The sequence below is a fragment of the Dama dama genome, chromosome 15 (genome assembly GCF_033118175.1).
Source record: "Dama dama isolate Ldn47 chromosome 15, ASM3311817v1, whole genome shotgun sequence".
Taxonomy (NCBI): Eukaryota; Metazoa; Chordata; class Mammalia; order Artiodactyla; family Cervidae; genus Dama; species Dama dama.
Window position 1 is genome coordinate 92,834,234 of NC_083695.1, and position 14,665 is coordinate 92,848,898.

The following is a 14,665-nucleotide window of genomic DNA, read 5'->3' on the forward strand; positions in this document are numbered from 1 at the left end:
CCTTCTCCAAATTCACTTATAATAATTCTGTTTAAAACATGGATACTGACCCTTTGTTATTCACCTTATAGCCAACCCACCACAGGCTCCTACCCCTGGGACTTGCCCGCAAGTTCACTCCCAGAATCTGGTCGCGTCAGGGCGGCCAGCCTCTGGGCAGCAAGCACTGTCATTTGCTGATTCTGCAGCCTGGGCCAAACCCATCCTGGAGTCCCTGCGTGACTCCCCTGGAGGCCAGACAAGTAGGACAAGGCCTGGGTGGTGGTGGGGAGTCCCCTCTCCCAAATACCAGGGCTGTTCCTGCAGGACTCAGCAGGCCTCCTGGCTGGGCAGGGCAAGTGGGGGGAGTTCCTGTCTGGCTATGGCAGTTGTGGAAATGCAGGCAGGAGGCTGGGAGCCGGCCCTCTGTCCCACCCCTTTCTGCCACTCACTGTCTCCGTTTGGTATGATTTTCTTTCCCCCTTCCTCCCTTTAATACAAATACTGAATTTTAGTATCATTTTGTCTGATACTTCCTGCACCTGATCATCAGGGTGTAGAGACTCGTCACCCTGGCCATCTGACCCTGGATGGACAAAGCTTCATCCTAGAAGGGGGCACCTAGTTCCTACTATTCCACTCTATTCCACCAGGAGGTACAGCATGACTCTGGGCCATGACACGGGGGGCCAACCTGGCCCGGGAAACCAGGTTAGGGGTGAAAGAGGCTTCTTGGAGGGAGTCTCGCTGGAGCTGAGCTCAGGGCTGAAGGGAAGCAGGAGTGGGGAAGAGAGCAGGGTATGTGTGAATGAATGGGCGTGTATCCATGTGTATGTATGTATATGTGTGTGAATAAACAGGTGTGTGCCTGTGAATGTACATGTATGCATGTGAATATACTACATGTGCATGTGTGATACAGTGTATCCATGCATATGTATGTGAATGAATGGGTGTGTCTGTACATATATGCATGTGTACTACATGTATGTACGTATGAGCATATGTAAGAAACCTTGCGTATTCATGCATATGTACGCATGTGTGTGAATGAACAGGGGTATATGTGTGTGTGTGTTCATGTATGCATGCGTGAATACTACATGTGGGGGGTAGAGTCTTAACTAAGGAAGGCAAGAGATGACTGGTAGAAAATTAAAGCAAAAAAAATCACGTCATGGAAAACTTGGAGATAAAGTAAAACTAGCTTCCATTTAAGGAGAGCTTTCCATCAGAGGGACGCTACTTCCTTGGAATCTGAGGCTGAGAAGTTACCAAATCACACAGCGAGTGGATGTTTATTTCTTGTACCCCGTTCTCAAGCACACAATTAGCCTTGCTAAATAGTAATGGTTAATATTTCTATCTGATGCTTCCTCCCCCAAAAAATGCTAAATAAAGGATATGTCCTGTGGACGTGCATTTTTTTAAACACGTTTGAATGACCTTCTCTAATTCAGCATCTACAACCATATAAAATAAAACCACCCTTCTTGTGCTCTTGAAACTCTGCTTAAGGCGAGAAAATATGCTGATATATTTCAGTGAGATTTTGGGTTAGAAATGAACCCTAATAGCTTCTTAATTACCCATTCCCCAGGAACACAGCTAATTGAAAATTATGTGAGGTTCCATAATTATTGCTAAATCTGAAGTGTCGGCAGAACAACTTAATCATAGAAAATTCCCATTTTATGCTTCCTAGAACTTTGCCTAAGTGATACACTGATGACTCACACGTTCAGAAGGCCTTTTCTAAGGAGGCTTACACTTTCTAAAATAGGATTCCTTCTGCGCGTCGGAATCCCACTTTCGTTCCGGCCCCACTTGACGACTCCCGATTTCAGGCAACGCCGTCTAAAACTGTATTAATAAGGCAGCCAAAATAGCAAAAACAAACACCCCTGACTCAGACAGACGTGCCTGGATTCATGCATTTGTTCAAAATCATTTATTGTGATGTGGACCTCGCTCCACGCCAGACCCGGGGTGGGGGGCGGGGGGGAGACACAAGAGTCGACAGAGGCAGGGGTGACAGCCCACGCGCTCGGGCAGGGACCCTCCAGTCCTCCAGCCTCGCCCCCACCAGGCAGGGTGGGCGGACGGGGAGGCCTCCACATGGGTGCCTGGAGGGACGGGGCGCTCGCATCTGACCCGGGAACACGGAGCCGGAGGACAGAGCGAAACGGCAGTGAGACGGGCGGCTCTGAAACCGAAGAAGGGCGGACTCCAGGCGTAAAACCAGATGCAACGGCCCGCTGTTTCTGGGGGCGGAGCGTCTGGGCTGGTGGCGCCTCCCGTCGGAGAGGAAGGCGCGCGGCCAGGCCAACACGTGTGGGCAGAGAAAGCAGAGGCCAGAGCAGAGGAAACTCGGAAAACGTGGCCCGAGCGCGCAGGGGGCGTCACAGCGTGGGGTCGAGGGGCACGTGGGCAACGACCCTCAGCCGAGTGGGGAGACCTCTCAGATGAGAGCAGTCCTGGTTCAGACACACTTCCCGTGAAAAAGGCAAGCGGTCAGGCCTTCCTCAAACACAGCGTCACGTTACCCTGCAGATGGCGTAACAGACCAGCCTCCGGATCACACGCCTCTTCCCTTCGAGGCCAGGGCAGCAAGCAGATGACCCGGAGCCGAGTGCCTGGACCCGCGGTCTCCCCACGGTGAAGGCGGACACCCTAACTCTCGTTTTTCTAGTCCTCTGCCCATTCCTCCCTGCGTCCTGAGTGCCTGCCAGTGCTGGGGAGAAGCCCCTGCCTTTCACATTTGCATGGAGGACGAACGTACATGCAGGACAGACGCACACAGAAGCATTTACAGCGGCGCGGCGAGTGCTGGAGCCCTCGGCCGACCGGGACTGACGTCGCCAGTCACAGACCTCAGGGCTTCACTGGCCGAGATGCAAACTCCCATCACCCCCACCCCACCCCGCTCCCCCCCTAACCCTACTCAAGTTTTAAAGTTTTTACTAACTTAGGAGACTCAGCAGTCTCCTTCATAATTTCCATGTGGGGGCTTTTGAATCAACTCGAGTTAGAAAATTCTAAGCCTTCTTCCCTTGAACCCCCACCCCACCCCACCCCATCCCCAACAGCATTATTTACAGAATTCACTTTAAAATGTATGGCAAATATTGTACTACAACTTATCACTAAATTCATTACTTTTTCCCCCCTGTTAAACTTCTTAGCTATATATCTTCAGGGTCTCGACGACTTCTGGTTCTTATTTTCTTGACACATACATTGTCACTGTCCTGTTTGGGAAGAAAAAATATCTCAAGTCATTTGAAAGAACAGTTTGTGTAATCAACACTACTCTACAAAAACCCCAATCCTTACAGGGTGTGATGCAGGCCTTTAGTTCTAGAAAATTAATCTTGAGTTTTAGAAATGAGCTTTAATATAGAGGCTGTAAAAGCTGCCTTAAACTCTTTTTACTATTTAAAATTTTAAAGTTAAATATAGGGTCTTGACAGAAAGGTTGGTAAGCTATTTTTAAGGTATAAATACATCATAAAAAAAAAATTTTTTTTCCACATACATTTTTTACTAATTTTTATAAATACTACTCAGAAAAAGTGAATTCAAATGTGTAATCTGGCAGCCTTCTAAACAACTGGTGTGTCCAAAGGGGACATCACTCAGTGCTATCTGGGTGTGAGCGGAGACCACACGTGGGCTGCAGTATCTGGGAAGGGAGAAAGGACACCACGCTGCTCCTGATGGGAGCTGTTCATAGGACTGCTTGCCTACAGACACCCCACCAGCTCTGTGTCCCAGCTTTTCAGAGGGGACGCCTTTGAAAGCAAGCGTCACCTTTCTGGAAGTTTCGTTCAGTCTCTAACCAGAGACTAAGGCAGTGCCTGGAATCTTAGTACAGGGGGTGCAGTGAGCACTCAGAAAGTACTAACTGGGTAAATCCCCTGAATGAAGACTTCATCAGGTGAAGTTCCTATTCAGGGTAGAATTCCCAAGCCACATCCACCTGAACATTGAGCCACAGAACATGGTTTAGAGTCCTGCACGCTAGTCTCACTGGGAGTTGGCAGCGTGTTATTCCATGTGCAGTGTCTGCTCTCGCAACGTGGGCTAAAAACTCTACTGATGTAGTCTCTGTGCTTAGAAAAAGGGCAACAGGAGATTACTAGCCTTTTGAAGACTGTGGGCACATCTCTTGGCACTCCGGGTTGCTCTCTGCTCGGATGCACTCTCCAGAGGGTTTCCTGGAGGGCGGACGCTAACCTTTCTGGATCTTGAACCCTTGGGGTCTGAATGTCCTGTCCCTTCTTTCTCTTCCTGCTTCTTCACCGGGATGTCCACCCTTCCCTCCCTCGCTTTCTCCTCTGCAGCCTCAGGCAAAGGCGTCTGGTTCTGCCTCCCAGGTCTTGAGCGCGTCCTCCTCTCTTCAACTTTGCCCCCAGAGGCAGGCTTCTCGGCTCCATCTTCAGGGCTTTGGAGCTTCATCTCCTGGGAGGTCTGCACAGACTTCTTTTCGCTTCTCTTTATTTTTACCTTTTCTGCTGATATAAGAACCTCAGGTCTTTGCTCCTCTACAGAAGTTTTAGCAGGACGCCTGGAACGCAGGGACACTCCCTAAAAAAATTCAAAAGACATCCACAAAATGTCAAGAATGAGGAATACCAATTACAAATCTCAACATGGAAAACATCATTTGAAAGTGAACTCAAAGGAGAATCAATTGCAACATTTTCCACTGACTCATGTCCTAACATGCAAGTAAGTCTAATCAAGTCAGGGTGTACCTGTCAGTTTGCTCCTGCAGAGAAATCACCATTTCCACCAATAAGCCCTAAGTAAGAGATTCAGTATGAACTCCAACCACAGTGTCATAGATGTCAATGTGATTATAACAAGTGCTAAAAGGGTATTCCAGGAAAACAGCCCATTATTCAGACAGTAAATGAATTCCTAATCCTTCAAGTCATTGCTAGAGCAGGACAGGAAAATTTCAATTTCTGGAATCCAATGTACAAACTTCTCTAACAACACTTATAGCTTCCCTAGTGGCTTAGATGGTAAAGAATCTGCCTGCCATGCAGGGGACCTGGGTTCAATCCCTGGGTCGGGAACATCCCCTGGAGAAGGAAATGGCAACCTACTCCAGTATTCTGCCTGGAGAATTCCATGGACAAAGGAGCCTGGCGGGCTACAATCCATGGGGTAGTGAAGAGCTGGTACACGACTAAGCGTCAAACACTTTCACTAACAACCCTGACAGTTATGGTCTTCCCAGGACACACACACCCTGGGTAAACTGTCCTAATTGTTTAAGTACTGATGTAGATACTACTTGTACTCAGCACTCGGGGTCTCAGTGTCTAGAACAAAGTAGGACTGAGTTGCCCACTTTTTCTTGGCACAAAGCTCCATACCTTTGAAGATGAACATAGGAAGATCCCCTGGAGAGTGAAACAGCAACCCACTCCAGTATTCTTGCCCGGAGAATCCCATGGATACAGGAACCTGGAGAGCTACAGTCTATGGGGTCAGAGTCGGACATGACTGAGCAATTAAACAGCTCTCTAAGTCCTAAGGGGATGCTTTCCAGTGGTCTGCAGCTACTCACTGTGTTGACTGTGGACCCCTAGGGAAGGGGGACCCACACTTACAATGGGGTTACATACAGCTGATCACAAATTTATGCCAGAATGGAGAGTATCCACTCAAGTTGCCATGCTGTGCCAAGTCATTCAGTCATGTCCAATTCTTTGCAACCCCCATGGACTGTAGCCTGCCAAGCTCCTCTGTCCATGGGACTTTCCAGGCAAGAATACTGTAGTGGGTTGCCATTCCCTCCTCCAGGGGATCTTTCCCACCCAGGGATCAAATCCGCATCTCTCACATCTCCTGCGTTGGCAGGTGGGTCCTTTACGACTATCGCCACCTGGGAAGCCCGCAGGGCACAATCACATCACTCCTCCCATCACCTTATTCGGAGCCTGTGCGACTTCTCCTTGTGGATCCGTAGCTTTAGTTTTCAGGTCATCGTCCGGCAGGTTTCCCACAGGTTCAGTCCTTTGTGCCAAAGTCCGCAAGCTTCTCTTCTTCACTCCCGAAGGTGAGGGGGGCTCCCGTGTCTCCCGGGGGACGGTCCTCTGCTTCTTCTGGAGTGGCCTCTCGTCCTCGGGGTCCTGGGCAGCTGTCACGGGGCGCAGCCTCTTCCTGCTTGTGACCCTCCTGTCTTCTCCCTGGTCCCTCTCGGGGGACGGGGAAATGCAACTTTCACCTGGGAGTTTTGCCAGCTCTCTGCTGCCCACGAGGTCTTCCGTGAATCTTACTTTACGGGCCCTGAGGACTCTTTGGGATGTTTCTACAGGTCTTCTGTCCGCTGTTTGCTTTGGGGCTCTCTTGATGGCAGTAGCATTGCTTTCCAATTCCTCGGCCTGATCGGGCTTTTGGAAGGGCTCCTGGAAACGGGCCGGGTCTTCCACGGTCTTCTCCTTAAATGCTTTTCGCCGACTCCTGACGCCAGTGACGTTTTCTGCCAAGTCTGGGCTTCTCCTTGACGTTTCCTTGGCCGTCTTGATCTTGTTCTCATCGCCCACAGGTTCTGTGTGCGTGGCTTCCCCTGGAGTCTGTACAGGCCTGCTGAGCGCTGAGGGTTCATCTACAGCCGCTTTTCCTGGTGGTGACCTGAGCTGTCTCTGTCTACCTGTTCTCCTGGTGACTGGCTGTGCTGGTGGAGACTGGCGGGGCGCTGGAGCCATCGTAACATCACTCACTGGTTCCTTGGCCCCATCTCGCCTTTGGAAGAGCTCTTTGACACCGGCGGGGTCTTCCAGGGGTTGGGCCTTTTCCTTCAGGGTTCTTAGCCGGCTCCTGACCCCGATGACATTTTCTGTTGGATTGAGTTTCTGCTTTGAATCTTCCTTCAATACTCTGTTGTCTTTTTCATCATGTACAGGCTCACTGTGTGTGGTTTCCCATGGTGTTTGTGTGGGCTCTCTGCGCGCTGAGGGCCTTTCTACGTCCACTTTCTCTGGCGACGACTTAAGCTGCCTCTTTCTGCTTGTTGGTCTGGTGACAGGTTTTGCTGGTGGAGACTGGCGGGGCATTGGAATGGTTGTAACATCACCCTCTGGTTCTTTGGCCTGATCTGGGTCTTGGAAGAGCTCTTTGATACTGGCCGGGTCTTCCAGGGGTTGGGTCTTTTCCCTCAGTGTTCTTAGCCGACTCCGGACTCCAGTTACATTTTCTGCAGGATTGAGTTTCTGCCTTGGATCTTCCTTCCGCACTCTGCTGTCTTCTTCATCACGTGCAGGCTGGCCCCGCGTGCTTTCCCCTGGTGTTGGTGTAGGCTCTTCTTTGTCCACTTTCTCTGGTGATGACTTGGGCTGCCTCTTTCTGCTTGTTGGCCTGGTGACTGGTTCTGCTGGTGGGGATGGGCGGGGCCCTGGAGCTATTGTAACATCACTCTCTGCTTCTTTGGCCTGATCTGGCTTTTGGAAGAGCTCTTTGACACTGGCTGAGTCTTCCAGGGTTTGGGTCTTTTTCTTTAGTGTCCTTAGCCGAATCCTGACGCCTGTTACATTCTCTGCAGGACTGAGTTTCTGCCCTGAAGAAAACTCAGTTTCCTTCAACACCTTGATGTCTTTTCCTTTGCCTACAAGCTCTGTGTGTGTATCCCCTGGTGTCTGTGTGGGCCCTATGGATGCTGAGGGCTCTTCCACGGCCACTTTTCCTGGTGGTGACCTGAGCCGTCTCTGTCTGGTGGTTCTCCTGGTGATTGGTTTTGCTGGTGGAGACTGGTGGGACACTGGAGCGATTTTTACATCATTCCCTGGTTCCTCAGTCTGGGTGGGCTTTTGGAAGGGCTCTTTGACCATGGCTGGGTCTTCCGTGGGTTGGGCCTTTTCTTTAACGTTTCTTAGCCGACTCTTGACGCCAGTTACATTTTCTGCTGAGACCAGTTTCTGCCTTGAAGTTTTCTTACACACTTTGGTGTCTTTTTCATCCTTTACAGCTTCTCTCTGCATGCATGTCGCTTCCCCTGGAATCTGGGAGGGCCTCCTGAGTGCTGAGGGCTCTTCTACACCCACTTCCTCTGGCGATGACCTGAGTTGTTTCTTTCTGCCTGTTCTCCTGGTGACTGATTCTGCCGGTGATTTACAGGGTATGGTGGGGGGCTGGTCATCGATCATTATGGGTTGCTTTGCATGATCTGGGGTTTGGAAGAGCTCTTCGAAGCCACTCAGGTCCTCCAGGGGCTGGGCTTTCTCCCTAGGTGTCCCTGGCTGCCTCTTGCGTGCAGTCACGTGTCCTGCAGAGTCTGGTTTCTCTTCTGGAGCTTCCTGAGACACTGCAGTGCCTCTGTCACCCCCTTCTGGTTCTCTGTGTGAGTACGTGGCTTCCCCCGGTGTTTGCTGAGGCTTCCTGAGAGCCGAGCAGTCTTCCTGCCTGTCCAGCATCTGGGAAGGTGTCCCGAGATGTCCCCTTCTACCTGGTGTTAGGGTGACTGGTTCTGGTTGTGGAGACCGGCAGAGCATTTTAGGGATACTGTTATCAGTCATTGGTCCCTTGGATTGATGTGGGGTTTGGAAGAGCTCTTTAAAGCCAGTCAGATCTTCCAGGGGCTGGGCCTTTTCCTTGAGTGATGCTCTTGGCCGCCTCTTGCTTCCAGTTAAATTTTCTGCTGAGTCCAGTTTCTGCTTCGGAGCTTTCTTAAGTGCTTTGTCTTCACCGTCTCCTGCTGCTTCTCCTTCTGAGTGCCTGGCTCCCCCTGGAGTGTGTGCGGGCCCCCTGAGTGCTGAGAGCTCCTCCTTTACGTCCACTTTCTGGGGAGGTGACTTGAGTTGTCTCTTCTTACTTGTTGGCGTGTTGACTGGTTCCACTGGTGGAGATTTACAGGGCATTGTGGTGGGTTTGTCATCAGTCATTGGTCCATTTGCATGATCTGGGGTTTGGAAGAGCTCTTTAAAGCCATCCAGGTCTTCCAAGAGTTGGGCCTTTTCCTGGGGTGTCCTTGGCTGCCTCTTGCTTGCAATTAAATTTTCTGCAGGGTATGGTTTCTCTTCTGAAGTTTCCTGAGACACTGCAGGGCTTCTGTCACCACCCTTTGGTTCTTTGGGTAAGTGTGTGGTCATCCCTGATGTCTGTGTAGGCTTCCTGAGAGCTGAGCAGTCTTCTTGCATGTCCACTTTTTGGGAAGGTGTCCTGAGACTTCCCCTTCTGCCTGGTGTTATGTTGACTGGTTCCAGTGGTGGAGACTGACAGAGCATCTTGGGGGTTTTGAGAACAGCCCTTGGCTCCTTGGTGTGATCTGGGGTCTGGAAGAGCTCTCTGAACCCAGTCAAATCTTCTAGAGATTGGACTTTTTCCTTAGGTGTTCTTAGTTGCCTCTTAATTCCAGTCACATTTTCTGCAGGGTCCGATTTCTGCCTTGGTGTTCCTGTGAACGCTTTGATGTCTTCACCATCACCTGCTGCTTCTCCTTCTGAGTGCCTGGTTCCCCCTGGAGTCTGTGCGGGCCTCCTGAGCACTGAGAGCTCCTCCTCTATGCCCACTTTCCGGGGAGGTGACTTGAGTCGTCTCTTCTTACTGGCCGGAGTGTTGATTGTTTCTGCTGGTGATTTATAGGGTGTTTTGGTGGTTTTGTCATCTGTCATTGGTTCCTTGGCTTGATCTGGGGTTTGGAAGAGCTCCTTGAAGCCAGTCAGGTCTTCCAGGGGCTGGGCCTTTCCCTTGGGTGTCCTTGGTCGCCTCTTGGCTGAAGGTACCTTTCCTGCAAGGTCTGGCTTCTCTTCTGGGGCTTCCTGAGACACTGCAATGCCCCTGTCACCACCCTCTGGTTCTCTGGGTGACTGTGTGGCTTTTCCTGGTGTTTGTTGAGGTTTCCTGAGAGCTGAGAGGCCTTCCTGCACATTCACTTTCTGGGAAGGTGTCCTGAGATGTCCCCTTCTACTTGGTGTGTTGACTGGCTCCGATTGTGGAGATTTGCAGGGTGTTTTGGTGGTTTTGTCATCAGTCATTGGTTCCTTGGCTTGATCTGGGGTTTGGAAGAGTTCCTTGAAGCCTCTCAGGTCTTCCAGGGGCTGGGCCTTTCCCTTGGGTGACCTTGGCCACCTCTTACTTCCAGCAGAATTCTCTGCAGGGTCCAGTTTCTGCTTTGGAGTTTCCTTAAACAATTCACTGCTTTTATCATCATCACCTGGTTCTCTGCACCATGTATGCATGGTTTGCCCTGATGCTCGTGTGGGTCTCCTGAGCACTAACAATTCTTTCTCTGTATCCATCTTCCCAAGAGGTGTCCTAGGCTGTCTCTTTCTACTGGCTGGTGTGACAATCAACTCTGGTTGAGAAGACGTGCAGAGCATTTGGGGTGTTTTGAGAATAGCCCTTGGTTCTGTGGTGTGATCTGGGGTCTGGAAGAGCTCTCTGAACCCAGTCAGGTCTTTGAGAGATTGGACCTTTTCCTTAGGTGTTCTTAGCTGCCTCTTAATTCCAGTCACATTTTCTGCAGGGTCCGGTTTCTGCCTTGGTGTTCCTGTGAACGCTTTGATGTCTTCACCATCACCTGCTGCTTCTCCTTCCGAGTGCCTGGTTCCCCCTGGAGTCTGTGCGGGCCTCCTGAGCACTGAGAGCTCCTCCTCTATGCCCACTTTCCGGGGAGGTGACTTGAGTTGTCTCTTCTTATTTGTCGGCGTGTTGACTGGTTCTTCTGGTGATTTACAGGATATTGTGGTGGGTTTGTCATTTGCCATTGTTTCCTTGGCTTGATGTGGAGTTTGGAAGAGCTCCTTGAAGCCAGCCAGGTCTTCCAGGAGTGGGGTCTTTCCCCTGGGTGTCCTTGACCTCCTCTTGGCTGCAGGTACCTTTCCTGCAAGGTCTGGCTTCTCTTCTGGGGCTTCCTGAGACACTGCAATGTCTCTGTCACCACCCTCTGGTTCTCTCGGTGACTGTGTGGTTTCTCCTGGTATTTGTCGAGGTTTCCTGAGAGCTGAGAGGTCTTCTTGCAAGTCCATTTTCTGGGAAGGTGTTCTGAGATGTCCCCTTCTAGTTGGTGTTATGTTGACTGGTTTCAGTTGTGGAGACTGGCTGAGCATTTTTGGAATTTTGACAATAGCCCTTGGCACCTTGGTGTAGACTGGGCTTTGGAAGAGCTCTCTGAACCCAGTCAGGTATTCGAGAGATTGGACATCTTCTTTAGGTGTCCTTGACTGCCTCTTAATTCCAGTCACATAATCTGCAGGGTCCATTTCCTGCCTTAGCGTTTCACTGGACACATTGATGTCTTCATCACCATCTGCTGGTTCTCTGTCTAAGTGCCTGGTTCCCCTTGGTGTTTGCTGAGGTTTCCTGAGAGATGAGAGCTCCTCCTCGACGTCCACTTTCTGGGAAGGTGTCCTGAGACCTCCCCTTCTACTTGGTGTGTTGACTGGCTCCAGTTGTGGAGATTTGCAGGGTGTTTTGGTGGTTTTGTCATCTGTCATTGGTTCCTTGGCTTGATCTGGGGTTTGGAAGAGCTCCTTGAAGCCAGTCAGGTCTTCCAGGGGCTGGGCCTTTCCCTTGGGTGTCCTTCGTTGCCTCTTGGCTGAAGGTACCTTTCCTGCAAGGTCTAGCTTCTCTTCTGGGGCTTCCTGAGACACTGCAATGCCCCTGTCACCACCCTCTGGTTCTCTGGGTGACCGTGTGGTTTCTCCTGGTGTTTGCTGAGGTTTCCTGAGAGCTGAGAGGCCTTCCTGCACATTCACTTTCTGGGAAGGTGTCCTGAGATGTCCCCTTCTACTTGGTGTGTTGACTGGCTCCGATTGTGGAGATTTGCAGGGTGTTTTGGTGGTTTTGTCATCAGTCATTGGTTCCTTGGCTTGATGTGGGGTTTGGAAGAGCTCGCTGAAGCCAGTCAGGTCTTCCAGAGGTGGGGCCTTTCCCTTGGGAGTCCTTGGCCGCCTCTTACTTCCAGCAGAATTCTCTGCAGGGTCCAGTTTCTGCTTTGGAGTTTCCTTAAACAGTTGGATGCTTTTAGCATCTCTTGGTTCTCTTTGAGTGGGCGTGGCTCTCCCTGGCAGTTCCGAGGGCTTCCTAAGATCCGAGGAACCTCCTACATCCACCTTCTGGGAAGGTGTCTTGAGCTGCGTGCTCACTCTGGTGGGCGTCTTGACTGCTCCTGGCTTGGGAGACTTACAGCTCATCTTTGTGGCTCTGTTCTCGGCATCCGTCACTTCCTTGGTATGACTGGGGGTCTGTAGGAGACTTAGGATGTCCACCTGGTTCTCCTCGGCCTCTGTGTCCTGCGACCTCTGGAGAGGAGGTCTGCCTCCAGACCTCCTGACCTGACCTCCAGTGGTCAGGTCTGCCGCTGGTTCACACTTCAGCTCTGAGGCTCTTCTTGATCTCCTCACAGCTATCGTCTTTTCAGACTTCTCTTTCGATTCGATATTTTGCTTACATTTTTTGAAAGACTTTTCACTTTCCTTTGTGTCTCTCTCCAGCTTCAGCTCTGGTTGTGGTGTTTTCCCCAGACGTCTTCCCAAGATGTCCTCCACGGGGTCGGGTTTTGCGTCTTCGTTCTCTGGCCCTGTACCCGGCGTCTGCACACCGCTGAGCTCTGCAGACCTTCTAGACCTGTTTGCAGTTGATGTTGCCTTTGGAGTCGCTGCTGTGGACACTGGAGTTTTCTTCTCAGCAGCTGTGGTTTTATTCATGCTCCTCGGTGTTCTCACAGTATCTTCGCTCATTTTAATACTGGGGCGTTTCAAAGCAGGGCTTGCAGAACTCTGATCAGATGGCCCTTTTGCTGCATCTTGAGTCCTAGGAAACACATCCTCGCCTATAAGATATTAGAACACACGTGATCAACAGAGTCTGTTCACTATGTTGTACCAATTTGCTATCTGATTCTCATAAAATGTTACTTAAAAGCTAGTATTGGCTCCCATCCACCCCAGGATATGAGGCTGTCTCTATCAGACAGAGATAAATCTGCCTGACATGAACCACACCCACGTATGAATAATGTTATGGGTGACAAAGAGTGGGGTCATCATAGGTGGTAGTAAGGAGCTACAGGAATTAGGTAAAAGGAAAAAAAATTCCTTAGCAGGGGTTCCCTGGGACTTCCCTGGTGGTCCAGTGGTTAAACCGACACCTTCCAATGCAAGAGGTATGGGTTCGATCCCTGGTCAGGGAGCGAAGATGCCACATGCCTCTTGACTAAAAAGAAAAAGAAAATATGATACAGAAGCAGTATTGTAATGAATTCAATAGACCTGAAAAATAGTCATTACAAAAATAACCTTAAAAAAGAAGAAAGAAGGGTCCTCTGAAGGCTGCCACTCAGGTCTCTGGTTTTTTCATCAAACCAGAGAAACAGCTGTTCAATCCACTGGACCACGGATGCAGAAACAGGGATTATACTTAGCGCACTCAGGGTCCACAGGAAACATCTATTTTTTTAGCGACAGGAAGCACCTCAAGCAGAGCATGCCATTCTCTCTGCGACAGGCACGTGGTGATCAGTGTGAACGGCAGAGAAGACGGACGTCGTATGTCCATCTCACACACATCCTGCGGCGGGCGTCCGCGCAGGAGATGCAGCAGCATCTGCGCGGTGCCCACCTGCCGCCTTCTCTCTGCTGACAGCACGCTCACATCTGAGTCATTTACACACAAGTAAGACAGAGCTTCCCTTGTAGCTCAGTTGGTAAACAATCTGCCTGCAATGCAGGAGACCCAGGTTTGATCCGCGGGTCAGAAAAACTCCCTGGAGAAGCAAATGGCAACCCACTCCAGTATCCTTGCCTGGAGAATCCCATGGACAGAGGAGCCTGGCGGGCTACAGACACGGGGTCGCAAGAGTCGGATATGACTTAGTGACTAAACCACCACCATGATGAGAGAGGGCTTCCCAGGTGGAGCTAGTGGTAAAGAACCCGCCTGTCAATGCAGGAGACGTAAGAGACACAGGTTCGATCTCTGGGTCGGGAAGATCCCCTGGAGGGCATGGCAACCCATTCCAGTATTCTTGCCTGGAAAATCCCATGGACAGAGGAGTCTGGTGGGCTACATACAGTCCATGGGATCGCAAAGAGTCAAACACAACAAGCAACCTAGCACACACACACACACACACATGATGAGAGATGATTACACCTAGCTGCTTGTCAACCTCTTCACTTATGCAAGATGAAGAAGGCCACGTGCACACAGGGAGCTTATGGTTAGTAAACGGGTTTGCCTTTTTATGCAAGTCTCTGAAAGCCAGTGCTGGTTCCACTGCCGATAGAAACTCCTCCCTATAAACAATGGGACAAAGCTGGAGAGCGTAAGTATCAGGAGGATCTGTCGTAGAGAGATAATACCGTAACTGTTGTAGTAAAAGAAGACTGTCTACAGTTCTGACTGAAAAGATCAAAGTGCTGGGGTAAAAAAGGAAACCAACCAAAATTTTCCAAAGTGCACAGCAGAGGATTTCCTTCTGAATGAGGTCCTGGAAGCTCTTTTCCAAGCAAATCCTCTGAATTTGGGAAAGTAGGGGGACACATGCTCATCCTTTGCGGCTTCTCTTTCACTGGTGTCTTGAACATTTCAGGCAGCCCTGTTACGTCACAACAGTGGAAAAGCAGTTAGTAGACTGCCTATACCTGCAAACAAGCATGCCCGTCCTCAAGCACAAAAGAGGGGATGGCAGAAGGCAAATAACAGATCACCCCCTAGAATTCCTGGGAGACAG

General features: G+C 50.4%; 1 protein-coding gene across 2 annotated transcripts in view; it reads right to left on the minus strand.

Annotated features, from left to right (window-relative positions):
- Window positions 1-1,917: 1,917 nt before the first annotated feature.
- MKI67 (marker of proliferation Ki-67) overlaps window positions 1,918-14,665 on the minus strand; it is a 30,038-nt gene continuing 17,290 nt past the window's right edge. For both annotated transcript variants that reach the window (XM_061162924.1, XM_061162923.1), the window contains exons 12-15: window positions 14,375-14,530; window positions 5,925-12,763; window positions 4,126-4,569; window positions 1,918-3,230 (exon numbers count right to left, since the gene is read on the minus strand). In XM_061162924.1, the coding sequence (XP_061018907.1) occupies window positions 3,165-3,230; window positions 4,126-4,569; window positions 5,925-12,763; window positions 14,375-14,530 (7,505 nt within the window). In that variant the 3' untranslated portion in view covers window positions 1,918-3,164. The remainder of the gene's footprint in view (window positions 3,231-4,125; window positions 4,570-5,924; window positions 12,764-14,374; window positions 14,531-14,665) is intronic.